This window comes from Podarcis filfolensis (genome assembly GCF_964270895.1).
Source record: "Podarcis filfolensis genome assembly, chromosome: 10".
NCBI classification, from domain to species: Eukaryota; Metazoa; Chordata; class Lepidosauria; order Squamata; family Lacertidae; genus Podarcis; species Podarcis filfolensis.
This window is the reverse complement of record NC_139612.1, coordinates 46,947,053-46,966,811: the sequence shown is the minus strand read 5'-3', so window position 1 is coordinate 46,966,811 and position 19,759 is coordinate 46,947,053. Positions and strand designations below refer to the sequence as shown.

General features: G+C 45.1%; 1 protein-coding gene and 1 long non-coding RNA gene across 2 annotated transcripts in view; one reads left to right on the top strand and one right to left on the bottom strand.

The window, feature by feature from the left end:
- The window catches only part of LOC310743629, a 232,848-nt gene extending 227,964 nt beyond the window's left edge, over positions 1-4,884 (bottom strand). The window contains exon 1 of the long non-coding RNA XR_014539125.1: positions 4,595-4,884. This is a non-coding gene — a long non-coding RNA (uncharacterized lncRNA). The remainder of the gene's footprint in view (positions 1-4,594) is intronic.
- Positions 13-13,823, top strand: GCAT (glycine C-acetyltransferase). The gene is made up of 9 exons (XM_083573953.1): positions 13-251; positions 2,809-2,939; positions 4,893-4,994; positions 5,945-6,091; positions 6,228-6,382; positions 8,394-8,476; positions 9,562-9,733; positions 10,849-10,970; positions 13,389-13,823. Exons 1-9 carry the CDS (start codon positions 53-55, stop codon positions 13,538-13,540), a joined length of 1,263 nt encoding a protein of 420 aa, XP_083430079.1. The 5' UTR covers positions 13-52; the 3' UTR covers positions 13,541-13,823.
- The last annotated feature ends 5,936 nt before the right edge of the window (positions 13,824-19,759 follow it).

Genomic DNA, 19,759 nt, shown 5'->3' with positions numbered 1-19,759 from the left:
TCTCGCCTCTTCTTCTTCCTCCTCTCTTTCGCTTTGCACGCGGAGCTGGGCGATGTGGTGCAGGCGCCTCTTGAGGACCCCGCTTTCTGCGGGCCTGGGCAGCCCCTCCCGGGCCCAGTCTGCCCTGGCGCAGCTGCAGCAGGTGCTGGAGGGGGAGCTCGAGGGCATCCGCGGCGCGGGCACCTGGAAGGGCGAGAGGGTGATCACCTCGAGGCAAGGACCGCGTATCCAGGTGGAAGGCAGCCGCGGAGGTAGGTGGGGGGGGGGCCAGGCGGGAAGGCACCCTGCTGCTGCTTAACTAAGAGGCAAAATCCCGGGGCGGGGACTTGGATAGCAGAAAGAGAGCTTCGGCTGGAGTTGCCTTACTATTATATTAAATGAATTAATTGAATTTTGCCAGTCGCTTTATCGTGCCCAGGGCAACCTAAAGCGACTTAACAACCAAAACAGACAGACAATAAATCATACATACAGTGCTTTTTTTCCTAAAAAAAATGTTTAAGGGTACTCTCATTTCCCTACTCATATTGAAATATTGCCCCTCACTGAGGCCAAACTTAAATATGCAAAATGTTTAGGGGTATGCGTCCCCCCAGAAAAAAGCACTGCCCACATAGATACATTAAAACCAAGAGGAAAGAGATTAAAACATTGCACTTAAAAAGGCCACAGATAGTTAAAGGCCTGGTTATGGAGGAAAGTTTTTGCCTTAGACAAATAGGATTCCTTTTGACAGCTCCAAGAGAACATGGCCGCCTTTCTTCCCCTTCCATCAGGGTTCCTTGGCCTGTTAAACTTGTTGAACTTAGGTGCTGGCTATAAGGAGAAAGCATCGTGGCTCCTATTACTCTCAGCAATGTAATTTATCTAGTGAGTGCTGCAGTTCCACTGAGCTATGCAGAACTAAAAGTATATTTGCAAAATCGCTTTACGTTTGAAAAAAAAACTTCAGTTCAGTGTTATTAGTCTAACCGTGGCTGAAGTTAGAGAATGGTAACTCATATTGATAGAAGGGAGGGCTTTTACAGTGCCCGAAGAGTGTGAAAACATGGATTGGGGCACAGGAAGGTGTAGTGTAGAAACAAAAGAGGTAGTTGTAGGGGATGAGTGCATTGTTTAAAAGGTTGGATCCAGCTGATCCATCAGTTTCACAAGGCAGCTGAACAGCAAAACAGAAACAAGCTTAACCCACAGCATTCAGGCCCCGTGTCCGTTTTTCCTTCCTCCTTTTTGTTTGTGAGCAGGCTATTAGCCAACACCTGTTCCTTAAAACTGACTTGATATGAAAACTAATCATGTCTGTAATAGCCTACTATATAATTACTAAGTATTATTTATTCTTACAAAATGAGCCACAATTGTGAGACTATATATTGTTGTAATTGATATAGCCAGTAGAAACTTAGCATATGTTTGATAGAACCTTCCTTAACTGGACTGTTTCCATAGTTCTGATCCTGTGCTCAGTACTCTTGGTGTGTTTGTTTTAGCTCTTTAGCTCACGGAGGTTTGATTAGTTGACCTGGTTCCAAGTAGCGTTGTTAAACAAATGGAGGGAGAGTTTGTGTGTGTTTTAGTTCTGCTTTTCTTACCAATTGCCAGATCTTTTTGTGTAAACTCCAGAATTTCGACTTATTGCCTAATGTCTTTTGAGTTGAGCTGTCATTTTTGAGAAAAAGCTGTATCCTTTCCATTTAATTCATCAGGGATGAGGAAACTGTGGCCCTCTCAATGTGGTTTGACACAGTTTGCACCACCCTTAATAAGGAAGATTAGTCATGGTGGCTGGAGCTGATGACTGACCAACAACATCTGGAGGCCACAGATATTTGACCTGTGCTTGAACTATGTAGCTGCTGCACACACAAACTGGGGTGGGGGGAACTTGGTGGAGCTCTGCTTTGAACTGTAATTTCTCATGAATTAAATTCTCCTCCTCCAAAGATTTCAAGCAGCCAGTTCTTTCAAGTATTCTGTACATTTCAAGTGGCTAAAAATACAGTGCATTACATAAGCGCAAATTCTCAGCATCAAAAATGGGCTAGAAAGTTTGATTTGGGATTTTAACTTTAAATTCCTGTGCATAGTGCTTTGTCACAAAGTAGGCATTTAATATCCTCTGTTTTACGAACATGTCCAAGGCTACCAGTAAATTGTTTGTTTTGTTTAATAAAATTTGCTGCTTGATTTGTAATAAAACCTTTCTCCCTAGCCAGCCAGCCAGCCCTCCCCACCCCAAATTCCCTTAAGCTGGGTAAGGTAGGGTGGACATGGCATATGAGTATTGCAACAGCAGTGACTTCTTTTCTCATTTCCCTCTACAGAAGCATTATGCTAAGAACACCACCTGACCTCTAGCTCCAGCTATAGGGAAGAGACTATAACTGGGTGCAGTTTTCTCGAACCAGGTGCCTTCTGTATATTTTGGACTACAACTCCCATCTGCCCAAGAAGGAATAGTGAATGGTGAGAGATGGTGGGAGTTGCAGTGCAAAATATCTGGGTATCACCAGGTGGGCGAGGGGAGGCCGGCTTGATGGGGGAACTCATGGTTTGCATGTAGAAGGCTCCAGTTTCAGCCCCCACCATCTCCAGTTAAAGGGATCAGATAGTGGGTGGTAGAGAAAAACACCTGCTGGAGATCCTAAAGAGCATCACTGAAGACAGTAGAGAGCTAAATAGCCTGATTTGGTCCAAGGCTATGTTCCTAGAATCAAAGTGAGAAATATGCAGCTACTTAAGAAGATGAATAAGGTAGGAGTGTGTGCGCATCGCTCGTTTGTTTCAATCTTCTTCTCGTTGTTGCAGATATCCTGAATTTTTGTGCCAACAATTACCTAGGATTGTCCAGTCATCCCAAGGTGATCCGTTCTGGACTGGATGCCCTGGAGAAGTATGGAGCTGGCCTCAGTTCCGTCCGCTTCATCTGTGGAACACAAGTAGGAATGAGCAGGAGTGTTGCAAAGACCTAACCATATTTGCAATGCAAGCGTCTGAAAACGCCACTGGCCTGCTTCAAGTAATTGCTTTGAGGGCAAGCTTCTTGATTAAAACTGCTATTGTTTTAGCAATTAAGGAAAAGCTCTGGCTGCATTGATGCTTTTTTATTAATTCACAAGCAGCTGTAATCCAAGGACTTTGCATTTTTTTGGGGGGGGGGAGAGGAGAAGGAAATTCAAAGTTCTGCATGAAGAAAACAATGAAAGTGTGTAGCAGTAATGATACAGAATAAGCATATTTACATGTATTTGCATGCTATGCATAATTTTACACTTCTTATGGTTGTGGGAAGAAGCAGTAAGAAGAAACCACACAGGGCATCCTGTCTCCACCCCATAGTTGACTATTTGATATTATCACATGTTACCCACACACTCTCAACATGTACAGGCTAGAAACATCACTTTAAGGAAAAAGATTCCCACGATGCCGTGTTATGCAAAAGTCAACAATTTCTGTCCCTAGGCAGCTACACAGCCCCACCTAAAACTATCCCGATAGAATGTTGATGCAGCTCCTCTCGGGGGAATTTTCTCATGCGTCTCAGAAGTGGCCCTGAACAACAAAAGACATCTTTCTAAGGCTTCAGTGCACCTGCATTGATGAAGAACCTGTCATCATACATAGGAATTAGCCTTTGAATTGAGTGCAAACACATACACCTTCCATCACCCCCAACCCAACCCAAGAAAAAATAATAATGGGAAGGATCACTGTACAGGCCTATCCACCACCACACACACACAGAGCTCCCAAATTTATCAGTACAGTGTTACCTCTGGTTACATACTTAATTCATTCTGGAGATCTGTTCTTAACCTGAAACTATTCTTAATCTGAAGCACCACTTTAGCTAATGGGGCCTCCTGCTGCCGCTGTGCCGCCGGAGCACGATTTCTGTTCTCATCCTGAAGCAAAGTTCTTAACCCGAGGTATTATTTCTGGGTTAGCGGAGTCTGTAACCTGAAGCGTATGTAACCTGAAGCGTACGTAACCCAAGATACCACTGTATATGAATTTGCCAATATACAAACTCGGGGAAATGAATTTATATGTTAAATTTCATAGCTGGAAGCGGTATGTCTCTGTGTCCCATTTGCTGGGAGGCACAAGTAGAGAGAGTGCTGTTGGGTTCAGGTCCTTCTTGCTGTCTCCTCATAGGCATCTGTTTGACCACTGTGAGAACAGGATGCTGGAATAAATGTGCTTTTGGCCTGATCCAGCATGAGACTCCTTAGGTGGTATTTCCACAGTCATCAAGATGTTTCTGGCAAGAAAGCTGGGCCTGTTTTGGATGTGGGAAGTAATAGCTTTTCTCATACGCCTGTTTCAGTCAAGGTAGATCCTACAGAATAAAAGGAATGGTCATGTAGATGTTTCAGTGCTGGGCCCTGGGGGCAAGCAGACTGGCTAAGAAGGACTGGAGTACAGTGGTACCTTGGTTGTCGAACTTAATCCATTCCGGGAGTCCATTCGACTCCCAGAACCATTCAAAAACCAAGGCGTGGCTTCCGATTGGCTGCAGGAGCTTCCTACACTCAATTGGAAGCCATGGAAGTCGGACGTTCAGCTTCCAAAAAAAACATTTGCAAACCTGAACACACACTTCCAGGTTTGTGGCGTTCGGAAGCTGATTTGTTCAGGAGCCAAGCTGTTCAACAACCAAGGTACCTCTGTACAAATCTTAGCAGGGCTAGAACCCTGGAACCAAAGAGGATCCCAATTTAACTTTCACTGTTTATAAATAAGTGATCTAGAATGTCTGGCTATAGCATTAATGATGGCAATAATATATAATATATTAAATTTCTTAGTTGCTTTATGAGAAAAAGAAAATGTCTCAAAGCATCTGAACAGGATAACCATTGGAACCTTTTGTGCTTTCTCATTAGAATATACACAAGGATCTGGAGGAGAAGATTGCCCGTTTCCATCAGAGAGAAGACACCATTCTCTATGCCAGCTGCTTTGATGCCAATGCTGGGATCTTTGAGGTTCATAGCACTTTCTGTTTAGGAAGTTGGGTGTTGGTGTTTGGGGGGTGGTCAGTGGAAAGCATCAAAATCCCAAAGCAACTCTCTTTGTGACAGATTTCCGGAGGGGTAGCCATGTTAATATGTTGCACCAACAGGGAACTAAGAATCTCACAGCACTTAGAAACTAAGCAACTTTATTATGGCATAAGTTTTTGTGGACTAAGGTTTACTTCATAATATGCATGGTTATTTTCAGCTGGTAGACATGCACAGCCACATACTGGGAGGTGTGTGTGTGTGTGTGTGTGTGTGTGTGTGTGTGACAGTGAGGACAAAAGGAAAGAACGTGCAAAAAATACACATAGTCCATGACAGTTTTGTTAAAGTGGACTTGGGGAAGTTATGGCTCTTCAGATGTTACTGGGCTACAGATCCCAATTTCCCTGACCATTAGCCACACTGGATGCAGTAACATCTGGACCACAGGTTAGCAACCCCTGTGTTAAACTTCTATGTATCCAAAAATCACACAGACCATTCATAATGGCCATAATGGATAACACAAGCATCACAACATAGTTATTTTATTTATTAGTTTATATACCACCTTTTTCTTTGAAGGGGCTCTAGGTTGTGTACATGTTCTTGTCCTCCCCATTTCATCCTCACATCACCCCTGTGAGGTAGGTTAGGCTAAGAGATGGTGACTTGCCCAAGATCACCCAGTGAGCTTCATGCATGAGTGGGGATTCAAACCCTGGTCTCCCAGGTCTAACCATTATACAACACTGGCTTAAGTTAGATATCCCTTGTATTGGGAAAGAAAAATGCCACAGGACTCTTGTGGGCATTTAATAGACTGTGGAGTAGCCTATTATTTTAGGGAAGTATGAAACATCAGTTGTTAAGTGATGTATCGTAAGCAGGTGCTTGCTGTAACTATTCTCTCTGCCTTCCGGTACCTACAGGCTCTACTGACCCCTGAAGATGCAATACTTTCAGATGAGCTGAATCATGCCTCTATCATTGATGGGATCCGGCTGTGTAAAGCCAACAAATATCGCTACAGGCACATGGACATGCAGGACCTGGAAGCCAAGTTGCAGGATGCCCAAGTAAGTTGGTGCTGTGGCTCCAAAGCAAAGTGAGATTGCTGCTTTCCCAAGTCTCCACCTCCCCACGAGCAATTTTCTTTAGGTTCTTGCTTACTTGGTCTCCATTGACCACATCCCTACTTGCTCTCCTACGCAGAAATACCGTTTGAGGATGGTGGCTACGGATGGTGCTTTCTCCATGGATGGTGACATTGCTCCCTTGCAGGAAATCTGTAGGCTGTCCCAGAAATACAAAGCCATTGTTTTTGTTGATGAATGTCATGCCACTGGATTTCTTGGGCCCAATGGACGGTAAAAAAAAAAAAATCAAATTATTCTCTTTTGTTGCATTCTTCGTTGCTGTCGTTTTTAGCAAAGAAAAATTATCACCAGTGATTTCTAACTATATAATAAAATTGTAAGGATGTTGTCAAGGTGCAATTTGCTGCAGCCATGTGAGCTGCAGCAAGGCAGCCAATAGCATGTGGGCAGCCCAGGCAGGCAGATGAATGAACAGGTGGTCATGAGAAACCACAAAGGAACACCAGGACAGCATTCTGATGCTGCTATTTTGGCCTCACCAGGGTCAGAGACTGAGGAGGAGGGAAATGATCACAGAGCCAGATGGTTCCTGGAGAGTTGCCCCAGCCTGCCCTGCCTCTTGCTCTGTAGCTTACCTGTGCTGGGGTTTGAATGACCTGTAAGGGTGGGTTTGGCTAGGTTGGCTAAGTGTAAAGGGAGAGGGGGTTGGTCAAGCATAGGGAGTGGGGAGGGAGGTTGGCAAACGAAGTGAGCAGGGGTAGCTGCCCTGAGAATAATGAGTCAGGATTAATTTTGTGCTGCTTTTTAGCCCCAAAGTGGCACACAAGTGAAAATACAGTTTCAAACACACTATATAAAACCCAGGCGTTGCATTATAAGATGATAGTGACAATGACAATAATGACTTAAAATAGCAGAATATAAAGTATACTCTAGGGTGAGAACAGCAGTTCAGTCATCATAAAAAGACCAATGGGATTGTTGAAGAAGAGTGTTATCTCTTATGCCCTTGCTAAGTTAGCTCATAGCAGTAAAATAGGAAGCTTAATAAACCACACTGTACTTTTTTATGGCTTTTATGGAACCCCCATTAACTGGCCTATGTGGACTTCCTTGTAATCTTGGGATGTAAGGGCTGTATGTATCATGGCCACTGGGCCCATCACCTCCTGGCAAATAGAAGGGGAAGAAATGGAGGCAGTGAGAGATTTTACTTTCTTGGGCTCCATGATCACTGCAGATGGTGACAGCAGCCACGAAATTAAAAGACGCCTGCTTCTTGGGAGAAAAGCAATGACAAACCTAGACAGCACCTTAAAAAGCAGAGACATCACCTTGCCAACAAAGGTCCGTATAGTAAAAGCTATGGTTTTCCCAGTAGTGATGTATGGAAGTGAGAGCTGGACCATAAAGAAGGCTGATCGCCAAAGAATTGATGCTTTTGAATTATGGTGCTGGAGGAGACTCTTGAGAGTCCCATGGACTGCAAGAAGATCAAACCTCTCCATTCTTAAGGAAATCAGCCCTGAGTGCTCACTGGAAGGACAGATTGTGAAGCTGAGGCTCCAATACTTTGGCCACCTCATGAGAAGAGAAGACTCCCTGGAAAAGACCCTGATGTTGGGAAAGATGGAGGGCACAAGGAGAAGGGGACGACAGAGGACGAGATAGTTTGATAGTGTCTTCGAAGCTACAAACATGAGTCTGACCAAACTGCGGGAGGCAGTGGAAGACAGGAGTGCCTGACGTGCTCTGGCCCATGGGGTCACGAAGAGTCGGACACGACTAAACGACTAAACGACAATAACAAGGGCTGTATACAAATTGGATAAATAATAATATTAATGGAAAGAGGGCAAACAATCAGGAAGGAGATTGCTTTGTCTTCAGTTTGAACCCGAGATCATGGTTTGTTGTTCTATAACGAACCACCGTCTGTAAGCAAACAACAAACCATGGTTTAATCCTGGCTAGCAATTCAGGCATGTTAGAAGGGAAACAAACCTGCTGTGGAGTCTGTTTCATTAGAGTGAATGGAGCACTGTCTCACCAACCTGCCTTACTATTTAGGTAGGTTAGGCTGAGAGTTGGTGACTGGCCTACATTTATATTCATAGCTGTTTCCCAGACCACGTGCAGGCCGTCACAGCATTTCCAGTTGCTGGGGATGATGGGAGTTGTAGTCCAGCAGCACCTGGAGGAGAAAGCTTCCCCAGCTCTGGAACAGACGAATGGGAGAATTCTGAAGCCTAAGCTAATAACAGTTATTTTCTCCTTGCAGGGGTACTGACGAACTCTTGGGAGTGATGGACCAAGTCACTATAATCAACTCCACACTTGGGAAGGCACTTGGGGGAGCAGCAGGTGCAGTTGCTAACTAGCAGTACCCTAATTAGAAGTGTAGGGGAGAAAAATACATTTAATTTTTTTTTGTATTAATAACTTCTGCCCTGCTTGTCTTTCTAAACTCAGAACAGCTGACATCTTCTTCTTCACCACCATCCATTTCCCTGAGCTCCCCCTGTTCATTATTCTTCCTCTCACCTCTCTTTCACAGAGACGATTTGAGAGGCAGGTTGGTTATGTCATCTTTGAGCCAAAGCTAAAGAGGTTGGACACAAGGAACATCCTTGAATATGGGGGCAGGGAAAGGGAATAGAGTCAAGAGAAACCACTGAGTTGGAGAAAGCCGTTTCAAGTAGGAATTGGAGAGCAGCAAAGCTCCCAGCCCCCAATTCTGCCTTGACTTTGGCAGCACCTGATACCTTAAAGCACAGATTGGGAATCTCAGGCATAGGGGCAGAATGTGGCCCTCCAGGCTTCTCTGCCTGGCCCCTGGAACTCTTCAGAGGCAATGCCCCTCGTCTGGCCAGCCCCCTTCTCCGTAGACCACAGCACTTACTGTCTCTTCTCTGTGCTCAAATGGTTTTGCCTGGCTGGAATGCATCCTTGAACTGTGATAATGTATTTGACTTGCTTGGATGGAGAAGAGAGAGGTGTGTGTAGAAAACCTTTGTGTGTGTGTGTTTGCAATGCAGCCTGCTGTGTAAAGGTAAAAGCGCATCCTTGGCTCTGCCCACTTTCATCCCTCTCCCTGCCCCTGCCTTAAAGGAAGAGTGGTTCAGTTCTGAGCATCTGCCATTGATAAAATCCATTTTACGATCTAGAAGGGATTGCTCTAGAGCTGGTGTGAGGACCTATTGGCCCTTCTGTCATTGCTGAACGACAGCTCCCATCACCCCCAACAATCATGGCCGCAGCAGGGATGTTGGGAGTTGTAGTCCAGCAACATCTGGAGGGTCAAAGGTTTCCCACACCTCCATTGGGTAGAGCCAATGAGCACAACTAATGAGCGGCTCCCTCCGCCCCCTTGAAGAGCACAGTCATCTATGTCATCCATGGTGGCCCATTGGGGCCTTGAACTAACCTTGTCTGTCTTCTCTTTGCAGGTGGCTACACAACCGGCCCCAAAGCGCTCATTGACCTTCTGCGTCAACGTTCGCGCCCTTATCTCTTTTCCAATAGTTTGCCTCCTGCTGTGGTGGGCTGTGCCTCCAAGGCTCTGGATCTCCTCATGGAGAGCAATGCCATTGCACAGTCCATGGCTGCCAAGACCACACGGTAAGGGAGCCTGTCATTTATCTAGAGCATTTATACCCCACCTTTTGTTCAAATTGTCCTCAAGATGGTTTACAACCCACAGTGTGGGCCTTATCAAAGCAAAGAGTCTAATAGGCCAGCGCCTGAAAGACATCGAACGACAAAACAACCTGACCATCTTAAAGAAACTGTGCCCATGGTATACCTACTTTCCCCCTTCTCATTTTGACTCTCCAGCTTCATACTTGTCTAAACTAACCATCCCGAAATACAGACGTGCCTTTACATTGGCTAGATGGGATGTTCTCCCCTCTGCTGTACTCGAAGGTCGTTACCAAAAGACTCCATTTGAAAAACGACTCTGCCCATGTGGAGATGGTAACACGGAAACAGTGTCTCACGTCCTTCTTTCTTGCCCCCTCTACAAAGACCTAAGGAATGAGATTATTACTCCACTCATTCTCTCCAACCCCGGCCGTTCATCAGACATTACACTGTATTTTCTATTATCTGATACGGAAAGTCAGATAACAGAGAAGGTCGCGAGGTACATCGAGAGAGCTGCGAAACTGAGGGCCACCATCTGAGTGACAGACTTGTTCATCCGACGGACCACCTTTTGCCTGTTCTTTTCTTCCTTTTATCTCTATTTTCTACTTTTAACTCTTGTACAGCTGTGGCCTGTTGGCTTTGCTAATAAAGTTTTGTTGTTGTATCCCACAGTGTGTGCCCCTCCTTAGGATACTCCATTTTCCTTCCTGGTTTTCCACCGTCTTTGGCCACTGAACATGCTGAACCCTCATTGGGCTGTTTTGGGGGGAGTTTGCTCAGCTAGTCCCGTTCCCACCGAAAGTACTATTTGTACTTTTGTACATCTTTTTGTTCCTCCAAATATACTGTCGTCTCCCTTTCATTTGTCACTGGTCACATTTCGACTTATAGCTGTCGGCACTCCACACACCATTGCTTTATTAGAGGGTGCAATGATTTCTGCTGTCAGAACAGTTTCTGTGTCAGAGAGGAAGTAAAATAGTACACAGTCCCTTCCACAGATGTAAATGGGAGAGGGAGGGAGTGCTCCGTAGAGGGGACAGGCAAAGCAAGTCCCACGCTGAAGGCGTTCCTCTTCCTTGCAGTTTCCGAAGCAAGATGGCGGCAGCTGGATTCACCATTTCAGGGAATGACCACCCTATTTGCCCTGTGATGTTGGGCGATGCCCGGCTGGCGTCCTTGATGGCTGATGACATGCTGAAGAGAGGTAACCAATGTGGGACAGGGGAGCTTTGCGTAGCTTATGATATCTTCGGGTGTCACTGCCTGAAAAGCCCTGGGATGGATTTAAGAACTTTTGAGTTGGGAGGAAAAACCCAGAGACTCTTCTTTGCTTTGGAAGCTGTCGCAGTCGGTGTGGCTCTCCTTGTATCCCCATTTCATGTGAAGCCAATTCTGCACAGCAGGTAACTCAGGGAAGCAAGTAAGGGAAGTCCCAGGCAGCCTCTGAGGAAAAAGGAGGAAAAGCTGATGAGTTAATTCTTGCTTTAAGACATTGAACATGAATTGTGTTTTGCATTTCAGAGCTAATAAAATTGGCTGGGCTGTTTTTTGTTTTGCTTTATATTGTGCATTATGCTATACTAACTAGTGTTCTCAGCACTTCTTGTAAAATGGGTGTTTAATAATATAGACCCTATTCCTGGTTAAGGCCTGGCAATTCTGTCTTCAGATCCCTAACCTCCATGCTGTGTACCAGTTGCTTTACCATAGACACAGCATGGGAATCTTATTTAAACCTCCTTTGTTTTTCTCCTCCCTGTCTTGACTCTTAAGTGTTCCTGCATTTCTCTTAATGATTTGATAGTGGCATTATCCCCGATCCCCTATACCAGTGGTTATGAACCATAATCTGCCTGCCATTATGTGTTGCTGCTCCTGCTACTTTCATTTCAGAGACTGTTTGAGAATGGGCCACATGTAGAGACTAGACCTCATGCTGCCAACCCCTGTTGCTTCTTGCTCAGTTTCCCTCTTTCTTCCTGTTCTGAGGGGCTACTCCAGAACAGGCAGAAATTCAGTACACACACTTGTGCCTCCACCCTGGGCGGAAGCTGTGATGATCGGCAAATCATTTGTCGAACTTTTTGCTTGATGTGCAGCTGTTAAGTAGAAGAGGAGCACCAGGGACAGCATAAAGCTGCAGCATTGAATCAAATCTGTTTGATCCAATTTTTTAAAAAAGTTTAATCTGCCTTCTGAAAATAAGCATATAAAAATACTATCATTTTTAATACAAGTAATTGCAATTTAAAAAAAACTCCAGTTGGCCAGTCTTAAGAGGCATTTCTGCTTTTCTCTCACTTAAGTTCCTTAAATGATGTTTGCTACACATCCAAAAACATTGATAGGAACAGCCTGCTGGCATCCTGTTCTCACAGTGACCAACCAGTGCTCTCCACTCCTGCAGATTCCTGCTCCTTGATTCAGTGCTACTTTCCCCCCCCCCCCTTCAACCCAGATTTGCTCAGTCCTTCCAGAGCTGCCTTTCTGCTTTGGTTTCAATCCCACCTTAATAGCAGCACAAGTCCATCTGACCTGTCACAGAGCCACTCCTGCATCTTCCAACAGGAATTTCCCTGGCAGCTCTGTAGAGGGCAGCATTGTCTCCAGAAAACCATCCTGGAAGTTTGACACTGGTAAACGCACGCTCCTTGTCGCAATCCAGAGCTGGCCCTAAGACAATACTTTGCTGTACAACCTCATTCAAGAGGTGCGTGATCTGCCACACTGGAAGAAATCTTGGGCAGTACTAAACAACAGTCTGCAACCCAAGAAGCGGTTGGCTAGTTCAGAGCAGTATAGCATTCCCACCTTGCCAGCTGCCTTTTTGGTCCTCCTGGGTTGTATGACAGCTTGGGTGATAGTCTGCAGTGTGAAAGGGTAGTGAAGGCAGCCAAACAAAGTCCTCTTACTTCTTAACTTTCCCTCTGCCACCATGTGGATATCTTTATTTTCTCTGACTCTGGGTGCATCCAACACAGTAAAACATTAAATATTATTATTATTATTATTATTATTATTGATGATGATGATGATGATGGGGTTGGGGACCCTGATGCAGTTTCTGAGCATGTGGAGCTTTGCTATTCTCAGCAAAACACTAAAAATATAAATAAGAGATTCAGGGAGTGGGGATCCGTCACCTGCTTCCTGCAAGTTGCCTGGCAAGAAGCTTGCATGTGCTGTTGTACAGAAATATGTGCACAGTGGAGATGGAATTTAACCAATCCATTGATACAAACAGTGTTGGGTTTTATCCCGAGTGATGCTTAACAATCCGCGTCAAATGTTGTAGATTCTCTAGGTCAGCCTGGCAGCGAAGCTCATGAAATTGTGGAAGTTAGTCAAACATGGCATGCCCCCATATGAGTTACAGGGATGGATGCTGATACTTTAATGCATTGTTTTCTTAAATTGTGTAATATGTTCTTGTGATATATTTGTTTATGCATTTTTGTGTGCTGCCTTGTGAAAGAGTTTGATTTATGAATCTCTTTGTTTATTATTTATTTTACTCATTTATTAAAGAAACAAAACAAGGTCTTGCTTATGCAGTTGATCTGCTGCCTCTGCTACAGTCATCTCTCTCTCTCTCTCCCTCCCTCTCTTTCTCACCTGTCAGGCATCTACGTCATTGGATTCAGCTACCCTGTGGTGCCCAAGGGAAAAGCTCGCATCCGGGTGCAGATCTCGGCTGTTCACAGTGACGAGGATATTGATCGGTGTGTGGAGGCCTTTGTGGAAGTTGGCCGTAAGCATGGAGCCCTGGCTTGAATGGCTGAAGATTGTGAGCTGTAGGATGCCTTTCGAAACCTGAAACCTGCAGGTGGACCGTGCTGCTTTTCAGAGAGGTGGTAGTGGCTTTGAAAAGAGGCGTTGCTCACATCACTTTTGGTGCTCTGTTGCCAGACTCTAGAACCTGTGCATTCTACCTCTGCTTAAGGAGGACCGCAATGTGCCTGGAGGAGAGTAATAAAGGTGATACTGACCCTAGTCTGAAGGAAGCTTTTTGTTGGTACAACGCATCTGCTGAAATAAATTTGCTCATGGAGAGACAGGGCTGGTACTTTTATCTTGTGCATCAATGATGCATATTTGCCTTTGTATATGTCTTGATCTGCTGATATTTCCCCCTCCCCTGCCCTGAACTGATGCTATAGGCAGGAATGGGTAATAAAATGAAAAGGGTTGGCTTTGGACCAATTTCCGTAGTGTCGAAAGGCAGCCTACTTGGGTAGCTTTAAAAGCCGATTGTACAAATTCACGGAGGAGAAACTTATTCACAGCTATTAGTTATGATGGGTATATACTCCCTCCAGAATAAGAATTTAAGAAGAGACTGCAGGATCAGGCCAGTGGCCCATCTAGTCCAGCATCCTCTTCTCATTGTGGGCAGCCAGATGCTTGTGAGAAACCCTCAGGCAGGATCTGAGCAGAAGAGCATCCCCCTCTCTCGTAGTTTCCAGCAGCTGCTGTTCAGCCCCTCCAACTGTGGAGGCAGAACACAGCTGTTGTGGCTAGTAGCTATTGAGACCCCCCTCTCTCGTGAATCTGTCTGTTCCTCTGCTAAAGCCATAAGAGGCAGTATGGCTCTGAATACCAGTTGCAGGAGAACATAACTGGAGAGAGTGCTGTTGTTTTCAGGTCCTGCTTCTCATGGGCATTTGGTTGTCTACGGTGGGACCCAGGATGCTAGACTAGAAGAAGAGGAGTTTGGATTTGATATCCCGCTTTATCACTACCCAAAGGAGTCTCAAAGTGGCTAACATTCTCCTTTCCCTTCCTCCCCCCACAACAAACACTCTGTGAGGTGAGTGGGGCTGAGAGACTTCAGAGAAGTGTGACTGGCCAAGGTCACCCAGCAGCTGCATGTGGAGGAGCGGAGATGCAAACCCAGTTCACCAGATTACGAGTCTGCCACTCTTAACCACTATACCACACTGGCTCACTAGATGGTCTGATGCAGCCAGGCTTTTCTTATGCCCTTAACTAGGCCCTGTAGCTGATTTTGTGCCTCCTTTCTCCAGAGAGAACAGTCTGTCGTACTACCCAGTAGGCTCATCTTCAAGGTTTTAAAGCCACTGATCATAGTGGGACTCCCTCCTGATTAAACATTCCTTGGACTGCATTATATGTGGGCCCAGCTACCACCTCCTTCCCTGTCCTAGTGCCCTCTTCTTTTTCTTTGCTGTGCCTGGTATCTGACCGATTGCCCTAGATGACGTGGTTTATTCTCTGATATCGTAGGATCCTGTGGCTGAGCTGCACAAGCCTAGCGTTTTGTACTAGTTCCAGAAACTGAGGGTTTCTGCTTCTTCTTTTAAGTTCTTTAAAGCATGGATTTTAGCCTTAGGGCTTCAAGGATAGCCTTGGGCAAGTGAAAGAAATACTTGGCACAGTCTCAGAAGTCAGAACACAGCTCAGCAAGATTTCCAGGGGCTAGGAATGCCGTTGTGAATGCCTTAAAGCGAGGCTGACGTTTGCATTCTATCTGAGCTTTCGCACAATGTAAAATAGAACAGGGAAACACTGGGGGAACAGAATTAACCACTGTGTGGCTGGACAGTTAGACATGTGTGTGATTGCTACCAATGCAGTTCATACCTAATCTATACACACTTTTGTGTGTGTGTAGATGCAACTCACTAGCTGACCGTAGGCTAGTCACTGTTTCTCAGCATAAGGTACCTTTCAGGGTTGTTGAGATATAAATGGAGGATGGATGGTGGCTAACAGATTGAGGTTGAATCCTGACAAGACAGAAGTACTGTTTTTGGGGGACGGGGCAGGCAGGTGTTGAGGACTCCCTGGCCCTGAATGGGGTAACTGTGCCCCTGAAGGACCAGGTGCATAGCCTAGGAGTCATTTTGGACTCACAGCTGTCCATGGAGGCACAGGTTAATTCTGTGTCCAGGGGAGCTGTTTACCAGCTCCATCTGGTACGCAGGCTGAGACCCTATCTGCCCACAGACTGTCTCTCCAGAGTGGTGCATGCTCTAGTTATCACCTGCTTGGACTACTGCAATGCGCTGTATGTGGGGCTACCTTTGAACGTGACCTGGAAACTGCAATTAATCCAGAATGCGGCAGCTAGACTGGTGACTGGGAGCAGCTGCTGAGACCATGGTAACACCGGTCCTGAGAGATCTGCATTGGCTCCCAGTACATTTCCGAGCACAATTCAAAGTGTTGGTGCTGACCTTTAAAGCCCTAAATGGCCTCAGCCCAGTATACCTGAAGGAGCGTCTCCACCCCCATCGTTCAGCCTGGACACAGATCTAGCGCCGAGGGCCTTCTGGCAGTTCCCTCATTGCGAGAAGTGAGGTTACAGGGAACCAGACAGAGGGCCTTCTTGGTAGTGGCGTCTGCCCTGTGGAACTCCCTCCCATCAGATGTCAATGAAATAAACAACTATCCTATTTTTAAAAGACATCTGAAGGCAGCCCTGTTTAGGGAAGTTTTTAATATTTAATACTGTATTGTTTTTAATACTCGATTGGGAGCCATCCAGAGTTGCTGTGAAAACTCAGCCAGATGGGCTGGGTATAAATAAATTTATTATAATAATGTTAAAAATATGGGGAGATTGCAATGAGTTTCTTTGTTCTTTCTCCTGCTGTGCATTGATGGACTAGGAAAAGATGCCATCTTTATTTAAACAGCTGCTTCAGCCTGCTCACTAGAGGGCATCCTTGTAACAGTCCCAAATGAGTTGCTCTTGCATAAGGGAAGAACTGTCTCAAGAGGTCAATGATAATGCATCGTAAAAACCCCATCATTTTGATGTGTTCATCATGATGCAGTACAGAATGCTAAACAAAAAACCACCTCCATCAGCAATCTGGTTTTCTGATTCTACACTATAAACAAACTTTGGGAGAGGAATACAAGGCTTCTTTTTCTTTCTCTCCCAGCCCCCCTTGTATTTCGATTGCTGGATTAATTTCCCAGTCCAGAGATACTCATACACAAGAGCAGGCTGTGCACGTACATATGACAGCATGTGTGGATCTCTGCATACTCATACTTCAAACAGGAAAGATGCTGACCTATGTGTGCCGTGCAGCTTGCCGTGAGATAGCTGCTGCTCTCAGGATCATTGGAGTGGAGGACTGCCCTGTTTATAGTGTTGAAGTGAAATTCAACGGCTTGCCTGCTCCGTGCTTGTAAAGGGAATGGGAAGCAAGTGAAATGTCAGCTTATCTTTTGCCTCAAGCAGCAAAAAGTCTTGGGCTAGCCCTGGGTGCAAAATTGGGTATGTGCACAAAAGTAAAGTATTTTTTTTACAAGGGGAACCTGTTTCAGAAATGCTACTTCGGGAAAATCTAATTTGCCCTGGCAAACAGTGTCTTGGTACTTCTAGCAAACCTCACTGCTGCTGTTCCCTTCCATTTCCTTACTGAAAACAAACCATATCGTTTCTGCCGTACCCAACAATCAGGTTTGCCTTTCAAGAAATTCAACGACTGTTGTTTTTTGCGTTGGTTAAATCACTCAAATAAAGGTTGCTCAGCTTCCAATGATTTCGTTGGTTTCCAAAAGGATAGATGGCACTTCCCCACTTTCTGCTTCCAAATATTTTATCTCTGTCCACCTTTTCTCTGCTCCCACCCCCTTACTTTTTGGCAGCCAAGTGCTGCACTGGCCTGCAGCAAGAGGCATGCTGGGAAATAAAAAGGGCTGCAGTATCAAAAGATTTGGCAGAGGGGAAAGATGAATAATGCAATTGGTTTCGATCAAAATGTTCATGTTTATAAAAAGGTCATGGCTAGTTTCTGATTTGTCGGCATCCATGATGTACGGCAGGCTGCCGGTCTGCAGCTGAACAACACTGGGACAAAGGAAGATAGCTTCTAGATTACCAAGTCAGATAATACAGAGCTAGATGCACCAACTCCCTATAGTAACAAATAGTGGCTCTTTCCCATCCTTACCTGATGGTGGTAGAGATTGCATGCAAAGAGGCCCAGGTTCAAAGTATGTTCTCTAGCACTGAACCACAGCCCTTCCCTTTAATGTAATCTGCAACATTCATATGCAGCAGCTTTTCTTGCCATCCATCACAATGCACTGCCAAAAGCAACACCCACCCACCTTTTGTTGCTCCAGCCACAGCTTTTCTGCTACTCTGGTTCAGTCACTTTCAGATCCATCAGTGCATCCCAGGGCTGCGATTTCCTTAATTACTAAATTCCTGTCTCAGTCCTGTCGCTGATGATTCCTGTTTTAGAGATTATGAGCCATCAATAGAGTTGCTCTCAGCTGCAATTTCTCCTGTTGTAACATGGAAACAAATTGCAGCCTTGAAATTGCGAGGACAAAGGAGTTCAAGGTAGCAATACTTTAAAAGCATCGCTGTCCTGTTTATATTTCCAACATACCTACTCTCCTCTAGCGTGCCTTCAGTTAGAAATTGGTGCTCATTGTTTTCAAAATCCTGGGGCACTTTTAATTAAAAAGGCTGCCTGAACCAGACAAGGTAAACAATAGTTGTGCAAATCAGGACCTGACCTACTTTCAGACTTGCTATCAATAGTAGGCAGAAGTTGAACCCAGGACTAGCGCTCTGATCCCATACATCACACCTAAATCAATACCCCCAGTCATCACTTCCAGCAGACAATGCTGAGAATTTCAGTTTGGTTTGGATTCTAAGACCTTAGAGGTTTCCTAGCATCCTCCCTTCACCAAACATCAGTTCCTAGGGCTCCCTCAGAAGATTACTGTCCCTAGGGGTCCATGGGAAAATTATGAATCCTGGGAGTCCCAGGAAAAAAGAAACTGTTGAACAAGTTCAAGCCTGTAGTGTGGATATACTCAAATACTGAAGTACAGGAAGTATTCTGTTTTGGGAAGGTCACATTTTATCACTAAGCAGCAGGTGCTTGAGTTGTCTTTTGCAATATTTCCCTGGACACATCTTTAAGAGAAATTACGGGATGAAGGTACAAAATGCAGCAGAAGCCTTGCACTTGCTAAAACATTCTAGGTCTGATCAGGACCTGGACGAGGACTGCCTGGGGTTCTATTGAAGAAAGGTAGGATACAAATTTAATAAATAAGTCTGAGGCAAGAGGTGCAAAGGGAATAGAAATTGGGCGTTTTTGTCACTTCAAAGTTGCCAGGTGTGTATCTCAGAGTCTAATGGGCTTCTTTGGAGGTTGCAAAATGAGTGTTGCGAGACCCACACCCTATCACGATTTAACTTACAAATGCAGCCGCCTTCCATCCACTTTCTTAAATCAAGGATGAGGAAGTCCTCCAAATGTTGTTGACTTCCCAGTCAGCCCCAACGAGCACGGCTAATGGTAATGGATGATGGGACTTGGCGTTCAACAACATCTGGAAAGCCACAGGTTCCCCAGGCCTGCCACAAATGCATATTAAAAACTAATGGAGAGAAAAGTAAACTGCACAGCAGCCCTTCAGAATCAAAGACCTAGGTCAAAGTCAACTAAACAGATTTCCCCCATCTTTATAGCTACCCTGCTAGATTATCATGGGGCACAATTCACTAGCATAAGTCTCATGGAAAACAGGAGGTGTAGAAAACCCACCTTACTAAATTATGTTCAAGCAAAACTTCAGCCCTATACACCCAACAACATAGCAATTGCTGTGGCCCCAGATAAAAATTAAATGAGGCTAAGTATCCCAAACACTTATTAAAACCATTTATTTCTCCACGCAAAAAAAATCAGGTTTCACCAACAGTGACGATGAGCACAGTTCCTTGACTTTCCAAAGCACATTGCCTCCCAGGACGTAAATGGTGAAATGCTTTCCGTTTCTGCCGTCAGTTCGTCATTACGCCTGTCAGTCCACAAAAGATGTTGGCCCTCTCTGCTTCCCACGAGATATCACTGCCTTGACTTCCTTTCCTGAAAGACGGCAGCAATACCCCAAAGTCTAGTTTTCTTTGCTTGCTGTAAACATCTCGCTGAGACGCAGTCTTCAATATCTTCACTGCTTTCTGGCGTCTCTTGCTACCGT